This window comes from Amblyomma maculatum, chromosome 2 (assembly GCF_055883805.1).
Source record: "Amblyomma maculatum isolate TAMU_Amacu chromosome 2, ASM5588380v1, whole genome shotgun sequence".
Classification (NCBI taxonomy): Eukaryota; Metazoa; Arthropoda; class Arachnida; order Ixodida; family Ixodidae; genus Amblyomma; species Amblyomma maculatum.
Window position 1 is genome coordinate 60,740,523 of NC_139345.1, and position 18,556 is coordinate 60,759,078.

Consider the following 18,556-nt stretch of genomic DNA (forward strand, 5'->3'; position numbering starts at 1 on the left):
TCAAGGAAGTAGGTAAAGCATGCCACATTGTTTGACACTGGCTTAAGATGGTTGCGTAACTGCCAATTAAAACTGTGAAGAAGTTCTTGCTTCTCCTCAACGCTTCGGACAAGTGCGAGAAAGCTTATGATGGCGTCATTGTTGCATAATTTCAGATTTTCGCTAGCTTCGTCCACATGCTGCCGTGCATCATCCAGTGCCGCTAGACAATGTTTCTTGAGCCATTCCTCCGATGGTGATGGTTTAAATTATTTTTTTGTGCTGCTATACATGATGTCATTGCAGTCCTTGCCCAGTGCTGTACACTGCGGAAAAGTCTGAACATCCACGCCACTTTGTTCGGCAATTAAGCGCCGCTTTAAATGCTAGCACAAAAAGAAGTTTATGCATTCGTCTGCTGTGACCTCGTCAAATCCAAAAACACCTTCAGTTGCTCTTTAATAACGAAAGCCTGGTGAAGTGTACTAGCTGCTGCAAAGGAATGCTTTTGTTGTGCATTTCATCTCGGAAATAACAAGGTGTAAGCACATCACTATGCTCGCAGGAGCATAAAATAATCTCATACCTGATTAGCTGCGATGAATTAGCACCCACTGAACATTTGTGCAACGAAATATCTATTTTACCAAACTTTGCCATCAAGTTGGGGCAGTGTGTAATGATCGACAGCTTGTGCACGTGGTGTGCTAGTGTGGTAAGCTGTTGCGGAAACTGTTGCTTCTAATATATGAACAATCAAGTTTGAACATGGTGCGTTAAGTGTGCAAATACTAACGGGTTTCAGGTCAATACTGGGATAAGCGTGGCTTATCTATCAGCCACAAAAAATAGCTAAATGAAGTACCCAGCCAGGAAGTGAGATGAATCGCATATTCGTCTTGCTTTACAACAAGCAGTGTGGAAGGTTTTTATGAAGTGTTTTTACTGCACCTCTGGATGGATGAAAGAAAAGTTTGCTAGTGTTACAACTACATGGAGTTAAATAATTTCCTAAATTTCTAGTTTTAGAAATCTTGGTAATCAGCAAAGTTAGTTTTCTTTGCAGTTTGGTTTGACAAAAGCAGTTCATGCTCTGAAGTCATAGCTGCGAGTATGCTGTGCGCTACTCATGAAAAATGGCTGCACACTGGCTCTCTCCAGTGGCTTGGGAAGAAATATATGTGCCTGCATTATCTATATTATATAGTATAGATTCCTTGCAACGTTTATGCACATGCGCTTGAACCAGTACTGTCATTATTCCACACTACAAATAGTGCATCCAAAACCTCACTGGAAAACACACATACTGTGCCAGAAATGTCACTGTAATGCTTATGTTATTTAGTACTGCTCATGGGGTGAAGCTCATGTTATACCCGTACTGTCAAAAATCGCCTGTCAATATCTAACTGAGGTTGGCCCCATGGTACCAGCTGTGTAGAAATTCTTCTGTGTGTTTGCGGAAGCTTATATATGCTGTAGTGTGGGTCCTTTATTGGTTTTACATGAGCCACATTAATGGGCAGGGCTCCATTTTGTGAGAGTAGGGATGGACTTTATGACTTCATGTATGCTTAAAAGGAGTGTATTTATTTTTGCAGTAAAATTCCACCTTTTCTTAATTGTTGTTAAGAAAAAAGCAAATCAGTATGCTGTCTAGAAATGTAGAAAAACAATGTAAATGTTTTAATTGTATATTGGCTTGCTTGAAGCAACTAAACTCTACAAAGATATTTATGCTTGACCGTCTCTCTCCATTGACTTGGGAATAAATTTTTCTGTGCATACAGTAATTTAGGGTTGGCCCTAAGTTTTTTCTTCCTTAATTTGAGGTCTGAAGTGAGAAAAAGTAAAAGGGGCACTTTGTGCATAAAATCGTGACTTGACTACAGTACATCTTATTTACTGCGCCATTCAAGTAGAATTAACTGTTATAGCAGAGTACACGGAGTGAGAAACTGGTTTGTAAATGCTGTTTAAAAGAACTGCACCTTCTTCACCTTCCTTGGTGCATATATTTGGGTCATATAATTCATGCAAGAGCCTAAAAGTTAACAGTACTGCTAGTTTTTCTCATGTCATGGAGCCTGAACTGTGCAGGATTTTTTGTTCGACGGCATAGAATATGATAAATGAGATTTTTCCTTTGTGTAATTCGCCAGTATGAAGCATTTTTTAAGATTTAGCTTGCTAGTGCTTAGAAAAGGCGATAACCAAATTAATGAAACCTTCACCCCAAAATTACGAAACAAACAGACATCTTGCTTGCACACAGCTACATTCATATTATTAATTAATAATATCCTAAAAATTTTCTTTGTGGAGTGCTATTGCTTTGGACATTTCCTTTATAAGAATTTTGTTCAGTTTATCCAAGATAAACTCATGACCGACTTGAAGCCTAATTTTTTCTACAAAAAATGAGTAAGGTAGACAGTATTGCTTGCATCTAATTTTTCGTAGCTTTCAGATTCTTTGACGTTAATAGGCAGCAATGACACCCTGCATAGTTTGTTGAGTGGAATTTTTCTTTCTCCATAGAGCATTCCTGTTGACTGCACCTTGGTCTATTATGCCTGGAACAAACGAGACGTTGGTATTGCATGTATTTAACTCACCTACGGATGGCCATGCCACAGTGAGCCTCAAAGCAGCTCCTAATGTCGTCTTGTCTGATGTTTCTATAAAAACTGCAGGAGGTAAGTAATCAAGTACATCAATTTTTGATATATGTATCTTGAAATTTTCACAAGAAGCATAAATGTAGGGTTCCTGGAAGGGAAATTTGCTTAAATTTTTCACGAGCAACATGACAATTATCATCATGCTGCACTTATTGTTTCAGGAACATTGTTTGTGGGCTTCCTTGTCTGCAAAAAAAAAAAAAAAAGTTGTAGTATTTAGTATGATGCAACAGCATGAAAGTTGCCACTTCATCACTAATGCCTGCAGTGTTTGCATCTGTATACTCAAGATGCCATTTGGTAGATATATTTTCACCTCTTCTTGTGTACCAAATGTTTAACTGTATAATGCTACCTTTTGTAAACTGTTTAAGTTAAGGTAATAATATGTATATAATTGCTGCATTTTATTGTATGTTTACCATTAAGGATAAGTATCTAGTGATCGAAGGGCAATGACCACAGTAACACATTTTCTTGCAGGGTCACCTGAGGTAATGGTGTTGTCAGTTCCTGAGAGCCTGCCTTTGAATGCCACACTTGAGATTTCAGGGAAATTTGGCAGCTACACTTTTTCAAAATTAGTGCCTGCCCTGACGAAGGAAATTGATAAAAGGCTTCTGCTTATCATCCAGACAGATAAGCCTTTCTACAGGCCTAGAGAATTGGGTGAGTTGTTAACACCAGATCTTAAACTTTAGAAGAGTAGCCAAAGTTCAAGCAGTCTCAAAAACTAAGCCTTTTGTTTGCAGTTCAATTTCGCATCCTTGCCGTTGATTTCAGAAGGCTTCCATTCTCAAAACATGTAAGTAATTTGGAGTCACCATCATTTCCAGAAAATCTGAAAATGACAAATGTGATAATTGCATTTCTTTGCATTTGTTTCCATTTCACTAGGTAGGTGAGGTTTGGATTGAAAATCCAATGCGCTTCAAAATCACCCAGTGGAGGAACGTGTCTTTTTCCGTAGGTATGTATTCAAGCATTCCTGATGTGGCTTTTAATAAATCTAAATAATTTGCTCATTTTGTTCTACTTGCACCATAGCGCAAACTGCTATGCATTGCTGGAAATACAATTGCAAAGGCAATTTTAGATTTACGCATGTTTTAATGTTGCTGTGGTCAGAATTACTCCGGTGCCTTCCACTATGGCTCCTCTTTCTATCTTCCCACTTTCACTCCCACCTTTCTCCCTCCCTCTATGGTGCAGTTCAGGTATCCACAGGACAAGTGTGACAGGTACTGCACATTTCCTTTCTTGTGAACCAATAATTATTATTATTATTATTATTATTATTATTATTATTATTATTGTTATTATTATTATTATTATTATTATTATTATTATTATTATTATTATTATTATTATTATTATTATTATTATTATTATTATTATTATTATTATTATTATTATTATTATTATTATTATTACACTAAATGTTAACATTTTATTGTAGGCAAATATTAAATGAAGGTAGTCTTTATTACACTGCTGTTCTGACTTCAACCATGACTACACCAGATCATGTAGTTGTGATGTTCCATGTGCTTGCAATTGTCCATGGAGATGATATGCTGACAGTAGTGTTGTCAGCAGATTTAATGTTACAGTTTTGACATCAACAATTTTTGACTGGTTACATGGTTGAAGAAATCCACCTTTTGTTGTTTCTGGTTGATGAAGGAGCATATGCATGCACGCTGATGCCCACAGGTATCATTCAGTTAGAACTGGAACTCTCTCATGAGCCTCAGTTGGGCCAGTGGACAATCTGCTGCCAGATCTTGGACCATCTGACTTGCCAGTCATTTCAAGTGGGTGACTATGGTGTGTCCTCTTTCTTTATAGTTCGCAGGGCCCATTGTCATTTAACACCACTTTAAATACCTGTTAGTTGTCTGGAGCTTAGTCACAATTCATGTGATTTCTTTTCATATAATAATGAGTGTAAGTAAAAAAAAATATAAACTTTGTTAAGAACTATACCTTTGGCTTCACGCATAAAAAGAAAAAGACAATAACCTTGTTTTAAGTTATGGATTTTGAATTTCTATTTGGGAGTGTTTTATTTCTTTTACTACTTTTATTTCATTACTGTTTGGCACTGTTCTTGTGTAATAACCCATAAAGCTGTAAACTTTATTGCGATCATAAATAACCTAAGCTTACTTCACACTTTAGCCTGCATAGTGTCAACTGTTAAAAATTTTGTCTTGCCTCTTCTATTTCCACAGCACTGCCTCGATTTGCTGTTCACCTTACCGCACCACCGTACATTTTCCCCGAGGAATCTAGTACCACCTGGAAAATATGTGCAAGGTGCATTTTTCCTGCTTTTTTTTTCTTATTGCAGTTTCCACCTCCAGCAGATTTTCGCCTTTGGTTAACCTTATTTTTTATATTCTCATTGTTCTCTTTAGCTACTTCTATGGTAAACCTGTACGTGGTCAGCTCAGAGCTCAGCTCACATATCAGCGCTTTCCTTGGACTTCGGAGCTGACAAAAGTTCTCCCAAGCATTGATATTGACACATCGGTAGGTGCTTCCTTGTAATGTGCTTAATGGGGGACGCCCCTCCCATTTCTTTTATTTATGGGAAGACTTACACCGGATATGCAATGATTGTACATTGGTCAAAACTGCAAACATTTTTCTGCTACATCAGGTAGTTTTGATATATCGAGGAAAGTTGGCCTTTTGTTTGGAGGAATCATGGTTGTTAAACATCAGACTTTGTGGGGGTATGCAGCATGGCCTGCTGTTAAGTCTACAAGCTTGAAAATTGCTAAGAAACCTATTCCTAATGCATAGGTTATTACTTTGCTGGTGCAGAGCTTTGACTTGGGGCATTTTTTTCAATTACAATTATTTTTCAATTACATTTTATGTGCTCTCTTTCCTGTTAAGTGTAGATCAGAGGTTGCCATGAGTTTGAGGTCAATGGGGGTCATCTGCTATTTGCCAATAGAGATATCAACCGTCGTCCCCTCCTTCTTACAGCCGAAGTTACGGACAGTGCTACAGGTGAGTGGACTGCAGGATTGCATTGCACAGAAAAAATGTTTCTAGGTACCTTTGTTCTTTTCTTGTGCGTGCAGACTTCTGTAGTCATTATGTAATCGAGTTATCAGTTATTTGAGGTGCTAGAAGAGAATGTGTATAAAGGAAGTATTAAGTGTCATTTAAAATGTAAATACAAATGCTAACCATGAGTGTATGCCATGGCAATATACTATGAATGACAAATAATTCAGGGATCACTGGCAAGCACGGTTTAGTTTTTGAGACACAGGTTTGTGTTGTAGAAGTGAAAATACATTAATGTATACTTGAAAAAGTGATTGGCTCGTTTTTGGCATTATTCTTGTTGCCTATTTGTGCATGATTTCCAAAGTCCTCTATTGTAATTGTTATTCATTTTTTATTTTGAAGGAGAAACAGCACGCATCAACGTTACGAAAGAGTTTGTCTGGTCACCATTCAAGCTGGAATTCATAACGAAACGCTCGGTACCCAGTTTCAAGCCAGGCCTAGTCTACAGAGGACTGGTGAGGATGCTTTCTTCACAATGCTTTTTTGAAACATATGTTGTAATCAAGCTCTGTATGTACCCAGAATTCCCTTTAAATCTAGCGACTGCTGCATTTTCTTAATGTTGCAGCAAAACGTGAAGCAAAATTTACCACTGGTATAAAGCAGAGTCTCAATACAGATATGTGGGGTTAAAAAAAAAAAAAAAAAAAAAAAAAAACATCCCAGTTAGATTGTTTTCGATCTGTGTGGCCAAAGATATGCATGCACATTGGTATGAAGCACTACAAAACACAGAACAGTGCTATCTGTGGTGTTGTTGATATTTTTAGTTTCTGTACTGTAACTTTGTATGCAGTACCTTTTGAGTGAAGTGGTACCAACAGGCATGCTATATATTGCATTTTTCTTTTTCACCAAACACAGATTAAGGTCTTTACATTTATTTGTATAACAATGCTTGACCATGTAGCTTGAAACTGCATATATATTATTATGCTTGTAGTGGTCAGACCGCAAATTTATAGAATAGTTTCAGTATTATTTAAATTATGTAGGCAGGCTGGAAGTTTCCATGCAAGTTCATGTACATAGCGTAGCACTTAAGAATGGGTCAAGCAATAAAGTAAGGTCTCTTCAGGAGAGCAATGTGTTTTTGAACCCTCTTATCTTTTGCATAAAGCCTGCAAGAAACTGCGCTTATGTACATCTCAATTTCACCTACTAGAGCTAATTTTCCCATTTTTACAGTAATAGTATAGAAATGCAGTGTGTTCAAAATAACGCCTGTTTAGAGGTTCTGGTACTTTTCTTTTTATCCAAATGCTAAAAATTGAGAACATTATGTTGCCTACACTCTTTGCTGTACGTTGCTACCTCTTTATTAGTACCATGCATATTTATTTTGCTCACCACATTCATTAGTTTTAAAACCTTCCTGTTGTAGCACAACACGATAAATGCTTCTTCAACCATAGTGGTTTTTTTGTTTTTTTTTTTTTTTTTTTTCATTTTCAGGTTCAGGCAAAGAACCCAGATGGCACAGCAGCTTCTGAAAAACGAATTCGCATCTGCTTTTCAGCGTCCTCACTTCCAACCGTCCGATGCAGCGCGCGTAGAAAGCCACAGTGCCAGCGCATGTCGTCCACCGACGATGTTGCTACAGGATGCAAAGATTATGAGACTGACACTTATGGGCTAGTCCGCTTCTCAGTTCCTGGATTGCGTGGCACCTTAAACAGTCTTTCATTAACAGTGAGTATCTGCACATATATTTGATTGTATATGATGATGACATATTCTTAACTCAAGCTCAATGTATTGGGGAGGTGAGATGTCATGTTCGGGTTTACTACATTGTACTAATTTGAGACAACTAAAGAGGAAGCTGAAACCAGGGACTGTGCACACATTGTTTTCATGCTTCTACCAGATAGCTTCCTCAGTGAATGCAATTACACTTGACAAGTGTCTAAAGAACAAGAAAGGTAGTGAAAATATGCTTTGGTGATAGATTTGCTCGTGACACTATCACTGAGTGGCCGTATTGATTGTTGTAGCACTTATGGGTGAGGCCCATGGACATCAAAACAAAAATTACCACATAAATTGCTACAGCTATTCTTGTTAAGACAATTGATAAAATGTAAAAATCAGGAAGAAAAAAAATATTCTGTTCATTGAGGTATGGATTATATGTTTTGCAAGAAATAGAAAGCAGGTATATGTGAAGAAAAGGGTCTCAACTTTTTTTCTGCATGGAGTTAGTACTGAAAAGTATTACAAGCTCTTATAGTTGTGTGCTAAAAGTTGCAGCATGATATACTTGTTTTAGTACCGTATGGTGTCCAGCAGTTGCTCTGGCTAGGCATGACAAACAAAGAAACACTTGGCCAAATACCAGAATAAGTTTAATCTGCTTTCATTGTTTTCTATGTACCATTGCTCAGTTGACTGCTTTACGGTTATATTTATATGCTTTGTTTGATATAGTGAAGGAATATAGGATTCAGTTACTTTGTGCTCCAAAAGAAAGCCCAATGCTTTTTGCTCGTGTTCAGGTTGCTATTTTTGTTATTGCACTTAGGCTACAGCAGATGGTAACTTGTGGAATGATCCTGTCTCACGAATTCATCTTCGAGCTTGGACCTCTATGTCAGGACGTTATGTGCACATATCTGTTCCTTCAAGCAAGCTCTTGTGTGGCAGAAACAGTCCTATTTCATTCTACCACACAAAGCTGAGAAACCATCCCCAAGGAGTCACCTTTCATTATCAGGTGAGTGGTATTTTTAGCGATGACGGATCATCTTTAGCTATCCAAGAGCATCCTAACTACTGAGCTATCAGCGAGGTGACATGAGCAATTTATATCGCAGACCTTCATTCACACAGAACTTTGGTTACTTTTTCGTAGATTTTATATGTTAAATAAGATTTATAATAGACAAGTGAGTTATGTTAGCAAGTACTCCCACTTAATTTTCATTTTTTGCGCTATTCCCTCTTTTGCATTGTGCTTTGCAAGATTCTGTCAGGACATCACATTGTGGATAAAGGGACTTTGTTGCCAAGACGTTCGTTTGATGATGTGACCGACCGAATTCCCCTCGATTCTTCATCGAGCACCATGAGAGTCTCTGGATACTCTGTGTCTGAGTTCAACTTGACAGTGAACCATAACTGGGGCCTGTCAACGACTGCACATCTCCTGCTGTACTATGCCCATCCCAATGGAGAAATCATCGCCGACTCGGTTCCCTTGGACTTTGAGCCGTGTGGCTCAAATAAGGTTTGAAATTCAAGTTCTTACAGCTTCATAAACGATTAATCATTTTTCTAATATAATTCTGGTGTGTTCAGCGGAATTGTATAAAAATAATTTTTGCACGCACTGGCTTGAAAGGTAATATCTGGAAGATTGTTTGAATGCCTGACTGCTCTGTACTCATACTCTGAGAAATATTACCTTATGTGTCTGAACAAACTCTAGGTTATTTCAGCTTCTAAAGTTAACCTAAGAAAAAAATGCTGCTATATGAGTTACATGGTGTCGATGGTCTGCTCATGCATCCACGAGCTTTTTTTTTTTTTTACATCTCATTGTGATCAACGAGGAACCATGTAGGGACAACTAAACAGAAAAATAGTTTCTCTTAATGCAGCTGGTCCTTATGACTCCATTTGTAGTGAAAATCACTAATAGTTGACAAAACCCATCATTCTGATTGCAGTTCTCTAGCTGCATTCTGTGGCCAATTTTCTCCATTGTCACAAGCATTTACTCTCAAAAACTTCCCCTGGAAGAAATATCAGGGGCCTTAGTGGTGCTACTTATACCAGATATGCGTCCTTTTGAAGTGTTTCTCAGTCTAAACTTACGAGTTCTAGGCATTACCCACTTATCAGTGGCATAGTGCTGGAGTGTTCGCCTTATGCGAGAGGCACAGGGTTTGAGTCTTGAATCTAAGCTGAGCTAGCAGTGCTGTTCACAATGTGTGAGGCACTCTAGATTTCAGCTAGATATTGCTATCTCTGAGAAGTTTTCCAAGGTTGAAACTTGTGGAGAGCTGAAAATTCTGGGAATCCTTGTGCTGACAAATGTCTTGTGAAGTCTTGCATGATCCTTTCCTATCGATGCACTGTTTTGAAGTAACTCTGCCTAATGTGAAACTCACGACATAAATAAATATTTTAGCTTTTATCCTGACTGTTTTACTACATGTAGTGAAGTCAAATAGCATTTAAGCACGTAAGCGTAATGTCTTGCTTTTCTTTGTTCTCCGCACACATTTTACTTTCTATTCTTCCCAGTTACCATATGATCACTGCTTTTCATGCCCTTGTCGTCATTTTGGGCTAAAATGATCAGAGTGCCTAACCAAGCCTTTTCTTCTTTTTGCAAAGGGCTGTAGTGTACAAGTTATTAAATTTGGGCATTCGATTTCATGTAGGTGGCCCTGACTTTCGCTACAAAGACTGCTCAGCCTGGAACACCGGTGTCACTGAGCCTGTCGGCTGCTGCGGGTTCTATGTGTGGCACGTGGGCCCTGGACCAGGGCCTGGTGCAGAGCGCACCCGAGGTTGAGCTTACCGCGGACAAGGTACGGCACCGCACAGGTCCTCTGAACATGCTGAGCAGCTCGAGGCATGCTAAATGTGCCTATGCTTATTTGCATTCCGCAGCTCCTAATGTGGCCTTTCATCTTCAGCTCTGAACAGCTTGCACTTCTGATTCACTTATGGACCGTGGGTACTCCCAGTATTACGGGAACCTTTATTAATCCCTACATTTATTTCAAATTTGCCTCGGACAAATTCAGGCCAGACCTCATTATGTGCAGGGCACCTAAAGCCATTGTCGATCACAATCTTTTCTAATGCCTCGTGGACATACAAGCACCTAGAGCACTGGGAGACTGCATTGTTGAGCTAAAATCTGTAATTACTACTCTGTGAGATGGACAAGGCTGAAGAGGTTGCTTCAAGGCTGTGCCATGTAGCCACCTGATATCCAGTCTGAAAGGAAGCCCGCCACGAACTTTTGTCCAAATATATCGTGATTCCCTTCCTTACACTTTTGAATTATTAAAGTTCTGGTATATATAAGTTTTATGCATGAAATCAATGCTGCTTAGCATGTGGCAAAAGTTGTTTTGTAACAACTGATTAGAGAAAATTCGTACAATAAATTAGCTAACAAATTGTCATTTTTGGTCTATTATTTCACATCTTTTTTGTATAGTGCAACAATGGTGTCTTGGTCTTAGATTTTTCATCCGTAATAGGCAAGAACTTAAGAAATGGCAGTTGTTAATAGTGGACTCCTCAAGCCAATCACAACACTAAATCAAGATTTTAATTATTCACTGTATCCCACAAGACAGCGACATTGAAAGTATTAAATTGCATAGTCATCTCCTGTTTAGATTACTAGACAAAGCTTGAACAGCTGACTGATCTTCCTTAAGTCTGTGTGGTGGCCTTGAATTCCTGAATGTGGGCGGAACTGTACTGCAGATTTAAGTTGTAGCCAACTGTAGTTAGTTGACTGTAGCTCTGCATAATGTTTTGTGTGTAGTTATACGCATATACCTTGATGCTACTGTGGCTATTAATCACAGGACCTCCTAAAACACCTTTGGCCAGCTTTCATAGCATACTACTAACTACAAGAAACATTCGCCTGCAATAGAAGAGTAATCGATAGAGCAGCTACTGGCTTATTGAACATTGCAACTTAGTCGCCTGTATATGTTGCCATATTTTGCCAAAATAGGGGCTTATTGTTCTTAATTTACCTGCTTTAGCTTGTGCAGGTCATAGGGCAGGTTCTGAACCTATTTTTTTTAAACCAGCTACGCAGATTGCTGAGCCCTCTCGAAACCAAGCCAAATCGTCCCAGGGTCCTGAAAGGTCACTGTGTATTGCAAGAAGAGAACTGTAAGTTTATATTCTAGTTGTATTTTTGAATAGACAATACCAGTGCTTCTTTTTGCTGTATTCAGGCTAATTTATGCCTGTTTTGGTGGTATTTGGATAGTGTTTTTATGTTGTGTGTAAATAGCTTTTTTTTTTCTTCTCAGGGCATTTTGCAGGGCCCACATTATTCCTTGACTCTGCTGCTGCCTTTGAGGTAAGCTTGGGACCTTGATTTGCCTGTGGTTACCATATAGGCATTTAGTACTGCGGGAATATGTGTCGTTTGCAGTTGACATACTGGTGAAAATTCTGTTAATTGAAAGTTGTAAAGTTGTTCAATGACAGTTCAGTCGTGTAATAAATTCCATTCTTCAGTGGCAAGAGGCATAAATGACTTGTTATAAATGTGTCATAAGAGCCATGGAGTTGCAAAATGCTCATGGAGTTGAAAAGACTGCACATTATTCTGAGAGGAGGGAGCAGAATGGAGGCTTGAAGTGAAGAAAAGCAAAAGAACATTGTATGGAACAATGACAAACAGACAGTTTTTAGCTATATGCACCCAAGGCTCGATATTGAAACATAATATTAGGTTTTTAATGCTGGAGTTAGTGTCATAGCTGGAGACAATAAAATGGGCTACACAGTTTCGGACAGTCTCTATAGTGTCAATTAAGTAGGCTTGATGTAGATCCCAAACTGTAGTTGAAAATTCTAGTTTGGTGCGGTCAAAAGCTTTATAGGCTAGGCTGTAAAAGGAAAGGGGAGGAAGTGAGCTGTTGTCCGGTGAAACATAATGATTTCATTGTATCAGCTGAAATCTTTGTGCTGGGCTCAGGCCAGGTGAGGTTGTTGGTGATAAGAAATTACCAGAATAATTTGGCTTGGGTAAGGGTGGTAGAGTTCAATAAATATGTGAAGTTGAGGTTAGTGCGTTTGCATGCTGCATGTATTTGCACTTGGATGCACTGAGTGTCATTAGCCATGTAGGGAACCAATTTTCAATTCTGTTTAGATAATTTTGCCGCAATTAGTGATCATTGTTGTTTCTTATGTAATGATACACAACACAGTCATTCACAAAAAACAAAAACAAATCATCAATGAAATGCTGGCAGGAAGACTGTTTATAAAGATTAAAAATAGAAGTGGGTCTAACTTTGAGCTCTGTGGGATCACGAGAGAAAATTTTACTTGTAGGAGAATTGTCATTTCTGTCGTAAACGTAAAGTTAGGACAGAAAGCTAGACATCTGAGGTAAGCAACTTTGTCTGTTGTTTTCTATGTTTCATTAAAGGTTCTTATGACTTGGATACTGTTTGAGGCCTAGTTACGAGATATTCCAGTTATCTGTGATATATAGTGCAAAAGAATTAATGTATATTTAAACGTATAGGCAAGCAGTTGTAGCAATACTGTGTGTGCCACTGTAAATTGGGCGTCATCTCATGCTATAGCTACAGGTTTTGTAGTTTTATCTACTTTCATTTCTTTTTTTCTAGGAGTCCTTGGTACAAGTTATTACAGATATGAAGATTAATGTCCGACCTTGCTGGGAGGGTAAGTGGAAGTCTTTTTCACAAAGAAAAAGTAGACACTAGCTCACATGACAGGTAGTCTTGAATGGAGGATGCGTTTCGAACAAGTTCAGAAAAAGTGGTGGGGGTTTCTATGCTTCAGAGTGTCTTGGATTTTTTTATCAGGATGACCATTGATTATTGAGAAAACAGTGCACTTTAATCTGGAACTTTTTTTTCCTTATTCATTCACAAAACCATTCCTATCATATATGAGTATTGGCCAGTCACCAATCCTATGCTAAACACTTCTTGAACGCTGCTATCTGGCCAAACTCCAGGTGACAAAATTCCAAAGAGCTGCATTTCATTTTGTTCATTTGCTTTGGCGGTGGCATTGGGCCTGATATGATAGTGTACTGTCTCTATTTACTATGTTGCAAATTTTTGAATTTTTGTCGTTGAAATGATTTATCTATGCTCTGTATATTTTTTTCTTCGTACAACTGTGCATAACTGTTTTGATGTGTTTTGACATTGTTCATTTTAAAGGATATGTTTTCCTGCAGTTGTCCCCCTTGCAATAATGCCATTGAAGCACTGCAGGTATCTGTAGAAATAAATAAATAAACAAAGAAAATAGCAAACAAACAAATTGTAGTGAACCATGACACCTGCTCCACGAGAAGATGACGAAAAGAATGACGAAGTGCCGCTGCACTGCTGGAGATCGCTTTGAGGATTAGACTGGTCATCTTGTGTGTTGCTTAGCTTTGCCCGCTGTTCAGTTTACAGAGAAGCCCTGTCCCCATTCTACCTGTGCCTCTTTTTATTCTACCCTTTTCATTTTATTTATTTTGTAAACAACTAAATAAACAAGCAAAAAAACAAAAAAATAAGCAAGCATGCAAACAAGTAAACAAAAAAATTGTAAAAAGAACCCAACATTGTTATCAAACGGAAGATAACTGTAGGCAATAGCATCAAGCCAAACATTTGCCTTAGGCACGCAGTCGACTTAATTACCGTCACTCCGGTTGTCATGTTTTTTTTACTTGCTGTTCAGAAAAATTCTTATGCCACCATATTGAGGTTAAATTGAGCAACTCTCTCGCTTTTTATGACCATGCTTCAGGAAGTCAAGCCATGGCCATGATCCTTAGTACCCTATGTAATGCACTGCAATGATAAAGCACACCTATCTCATTTCATTGGTTCACCATAGAATGTGCAAATGGTGGCAGACTTGATTCTGAAAGGGATTTGCTTTGTTTGGCAGTGATTTCTTAGTGCCCTAATTCATATACTGTCAACAACTATGCTGGACAGTTCCTGTGGTCGCCTCTCGCCAGAAGTGAAAAGGGCTTTTGGTACTGGCAGGCGGGCTTCCTTGTAACTCCAGGTGGCATGAAATATTTGTCCTCAAGATGCTAATGCTGTTTTTAAACATTTTGGGCTGGAACGCTGTTGTAGCTGAGGAGTGGATAAATAAATACCTTTGGAACAAAAGAGCAAAAGCACTTTGCCTCAGTGAATTACAAAACTATGCCTATTAATCTAAAATGTGCTGCATTAGATGACATTTTGCCCGCCGTAGTGATGCAGTGGTTACGGCACTCGTCTACTGGGCTGAAAGATGCGGGATCGAATCCCGGCCTCGGCGACCACTTTTCGATGGAGGCGAAAATCAAGGCACCCGTGTGCTGTGCGTTGTCAGTGCATGTTAAAGAACCCCGAATGGATGAAATTTTCAGAGCCCTCCACTACGGCTTTCAGAGCCCTCCACTACGGCATCTCTCATAGCCTGAGTCGCTTTGGGACGTTAAACCCCATAAACCAAAATCAAACCATTAGATGCTATTTGATACCAATGGAAGGAAAACAAGGTCAGGGCCTGTAAAAAAAATTAGGTGGTGGGAGAGATCAGGAATCCAGAACTGCGGTACAACGTAGACAAGCGTAGAGAAAAACACAACACAGGCACACATTACCAACTGTAATTCAAAACAGAACTAGAACTTCCTCTTTCACACCCAGCCACAACTTCCTCCTCTACTCCCAAGTACATCACATTCGCACACCTCTTGTTTCCCAAGCAGATATTTCTGGCCAGCAATAAATGTTAGCAACCCTCGCATCCAAGGTAGCTCCAAGCAGCGAATACAAAACCAAGTCCATCACTCACATCGTCCAAACAAGACAATTACAACTTCCACCACATAGACACAAACTAAAGAAACCACCACACATCTGCATCTGCCACGAATCGCGTTCACGTTCACTCCCAGTACATCTAAACAACGAGCCTGGTTTGCGAGTTTTAACGGAATAAAACACATCAAGGAAACCCTTCTTTCAATCGCTGATCACCTTGGCCAAACTGGTCAGCTTGTCGTGTTATGTAATGAACTGCAGCTGACCAGTTTGGCCAAGGTGATCAGCGATTGAAAGGAGGTTTGCCTTGATGTTTTTTTTTTTCGTTAAAACTCACAAACCGGACTTGACAAGGGTAGAGGGGGGGGATGCCTAAGTTAGTCGAGACAATGTTTCGACGAGTCCACTTGTTGCAGCATTGGCTCGACCTGCGAACTGAGGCTTCCCCCCTCTACCCTTGTTCAGTGCTCTTTCATACCATGCAACCATCTTCTTCCTCTCGTTCTATCTGGATTCACAAACCGGACTTGTTGTTTAGATGTACTGGGAGCGAACATGAACATGATTCATGGCAGCTGCAGATGTGTAGTGGATTTTTTTTAGTTTGTGTCTATGTGGCGGAAGTTGTGACTGTCTTGTTTGGACGATGTGAGTGATGGACTTGGTCTCGTATTCGTTGCTTGGACGCTACCTTGAATGAGAGGGTTGCTAACATTTATTGTTGGTCAGGCATATCTGCTTGGGAAAGAAGAGGTGTGCGAGTGTGATGTATACTTGGGAGTAGGGGAGGAAGTTGTGGCTGGGTGTGAAAGAGGAAGTTCAGCTTCCGTTTTGCATTACAGTTGGTAGTGTGCTCCTGTGTTGTGTTTCTCTCTACATGTTTGTCTATGTTGTGCCGCAGTTCTGGGTATTACGCACCAACTCACTCCACAAGCTGATCAAGAAGTTTACTGGGGTATCAGCCACTGTTAGTGCAAAACGGGTAAGTGGAAAGATTAAGAAAGAGTTTTGTCTCTCAATGGTGATGGAGCGGTAACAAAGGGGGCGACCTTTGAGAAATGGAAAGCTGCAAGTTCTTTTCCAACTGTTCCACAGAGGACTTTAGTGAAATAAATGTACGGTAATGTAAAAGATTATCGTATCTCTTGCTGTTTGCAACTGTTGCATATGTCTAAGTGGCACAACATTCAGGATTGTCTGCACGTGCCCTTTAATCCTATCTTGGGTCCCTTTTTGGAAACCATGTTTATTGGACTTGTGTTACAAGAGCAATGGTTTAAATGTCTATTGTATCATTATAGCAGCACAATTTGTAGATGAACTAGTGAAAGGAATGATAGCAACATCTCTTGAATAGCTTTGTTGTTCTGACAAAAAAGAATGCTCATAAAGCAGCTCTATTGATATTCACAGTAAGATGTGCAACCTATATCTTAAGGCACCATTTGCTTGTTTGTTTGTGTTTTTTTTTGTAACTCAGTAGCGCAGTGTGAGAAGTACAAATGTGCTCCAGTTAGGCTCCGACAATGGTGCCCAAAATATTTTTGGGTGCTAACAAAAATTTAGTAATGTGCTGCAGAATAAAACGTTAGCATGGATGTGGAACTTTATGTATTTGCTTTTAACTGATAGCTTTAAATTTTATTGAAGCCATGATAGTAAATCTTTTGTGATGGTACTCGTTTGCAGATGGTGGTTTATGGACTCCAGAGCACGGTGGTAAGTATTCATTGCTCCACACTTTGTTTTTGTTTACCAGATTGCTCTCTTTACTGAGTCCACTGATACACTTCATTTGCATTTGCTTTTCAGCACGTGCAGGAATTGGGGGTAAGGAAAAACATGTTTTTTTTTTTCTCTCCCTCTTGTTCTGTGGAGAACTTGCTCTTCTAGAATATTCTTTTTTTCCACGCATATACATCAAAAGACTTGTACATTCTGAGCACGTGTGAACAGAAAGTCTAGTTAATGTTGATAATCACAATGTATGGAAAGCTAATTAAATATAAGTAAATCAAAGCTGGAAAACGATTGCACTGTGTGAATGAAAATGGCATGAGTAAAGGAATACTATAAGCTGCGAAATGATGACACAGCACTTGTCCAGCTGTACTTTTATTTGTCCCATGCTTACCTATGGTGTAAATTCCAAACAGTAGAAAGTCAAGCTAGTTGGTCAGACGACATGATGCACCACACAGCAGAGTAGGTGACGACACATAGGAGAGACGCATGCACGCACACACACACACGGACAATGCTGCACTGACAACTGACCAGCTGACTTTTTAGACCACTGGGAGGACTGTCAAAGATGAAGTGGTGTGTGTGCTTAGAAGTGGAGATGGAAGAGGATGTTGGTGTTAAATTAATCAGTTGTCAGTGCAGTATCGTCCTTGTTTATGTGTGTGTGTGTGTGTTTGGTTGTGTGCCTCTCCTATGTCTCGTCACCTACTCTGCTGCGTGGTGCATCATGTAAATTCCAAATCTGCACAAACTCTCTACCCTTCCACTTCATTCATTCTTATCGCTGTTGATGTGAAGGTAAAAATATCTTTTCAAATGGTTAAAAAAAAAAAACGAACCTGTTTCATTCTTTGAATTTGAAAGACTGCCAAAATGGCACGACAAACATTAAGTTGAAGAAATGCCAATCTGTTATAGCTGTTGACCTGGCAAAAGCCAGAAAGTGTGACATGTTATAAAACCATTTTTTTAATTACTGTGACGCCCTGAGGATGGCAGTACATTATACAATGGTTAAAATTTATGCTTCATTTTGCATGAACATCTTTTTCATACAAGCAAGACATGGCTAACGAATGTCTTTTTTACAGCAGCTTATTTATTTCCTTTATGTGCATTTTAGTAAAATTGGCACTATTTTTCATAAGAAGAACTTGTGTGCTACGACTGTGAACTTAACAGAAATTTATACATATATAAAAAAGCTGACACACAAAGGACTTGCTCCCCCAGTGGTGCTGCCAAAATGTTTTTCAATAACAGCTATACTTTATCTTATCGAAACTTTGTCACGCTTTTGAATAGTGAGGTTCAGTTCAGTTCCGTTTTTATTACCTTATGACTGGCTGCATGAGTCAAACCTATGAAAGTGAACCTCTTGATGCGATTAATAAATTAAACATTTGATTTATTGAGTAATGGTTATATTAGAAGTTTCAGTGTGGGTAGTGATGAAAAAATTTATTGATATGATTGCTTCCTGATGTATTTTTTTTGAAGGGGGGGGGGGGGGGAGGG

At 39.0% G+C, this 18,556-nt stretch overlaps 1 protein-coding gene across 2 annotated transcripts in view; it reads left to right on the forward strand.

The window, feature by feature from the left end:
• LOC146198777 (pregnancy zone protein-like) overlaps positions 1-18,556 on the forward strand; it is a 46,544-nt gene that overhangs the window by 5,864 nt on the left and 22,124 nt on the right. For both annotated transcript variants that reach the window (XR_014705016.1, XM_084594263.1), the window contains exons 2-19: positions 2,524-2,681; positions 3,150-3,335; positions 3,419-3,471; positions 3,564-3,636; positions 4,383-4,496; positions 4,904-4,988; positions 5,090-5,204; positions 5,582-5,693; positions 6,102-6,217; positions 7,218-7,454; positions 8,287-8,478; positions 8,728-8,991; positions 10,154-10,303; positions 11,558-11,642; positions 11,786-11,835; positions 13,124-13,181; positions 16,982-17,011; positions 17,105-17,122. Coding sequence is in view for 1 of the 2 variants with exons in the window: in XM_084594263.1 (XP_084450389.1) it covers positions 2,524-2,681; positions 3,150-3,335; positions 3,419-3,471; positions 3,564-3,636; positions 4,383-4,496; positions 4,904-4,988; positions 5,090-5,204; positions 5,582-5,693; positions 6,102-6,217; positions 7,218-7,454; positions 8,287-8,478; positions 8,728-8,991; positions 10,154-10,303; positions 11,558-11,642; positions 11,786-11,835; positions 13,124-13,181; positions 16,982-17,011; positions 17,105-17,122 (2,096 nt within the window). In the remaining variant the exon portion in view is untranslated. The remainder of the gene's footprint in view (positions 1-2,523; positions 2,682-3,149; positions 3,336-3,418; positions 3,472-3,563; positions 3,637-4,382; positions 4,497-4,903; positions 4,989-5,089; positions 5,205-5,581; positions 5,694-6,101; positions 6,218-7,217; positions 7,455-8,286; positions 8,479-8,727; positions 8,992-10,153; positions 10,304-11,557; positions 11,643-11,785; positions 11,836-13,123; positions 13,182-16,981; positions 17,012-17,104; positions 17,123-18,556) is intronic.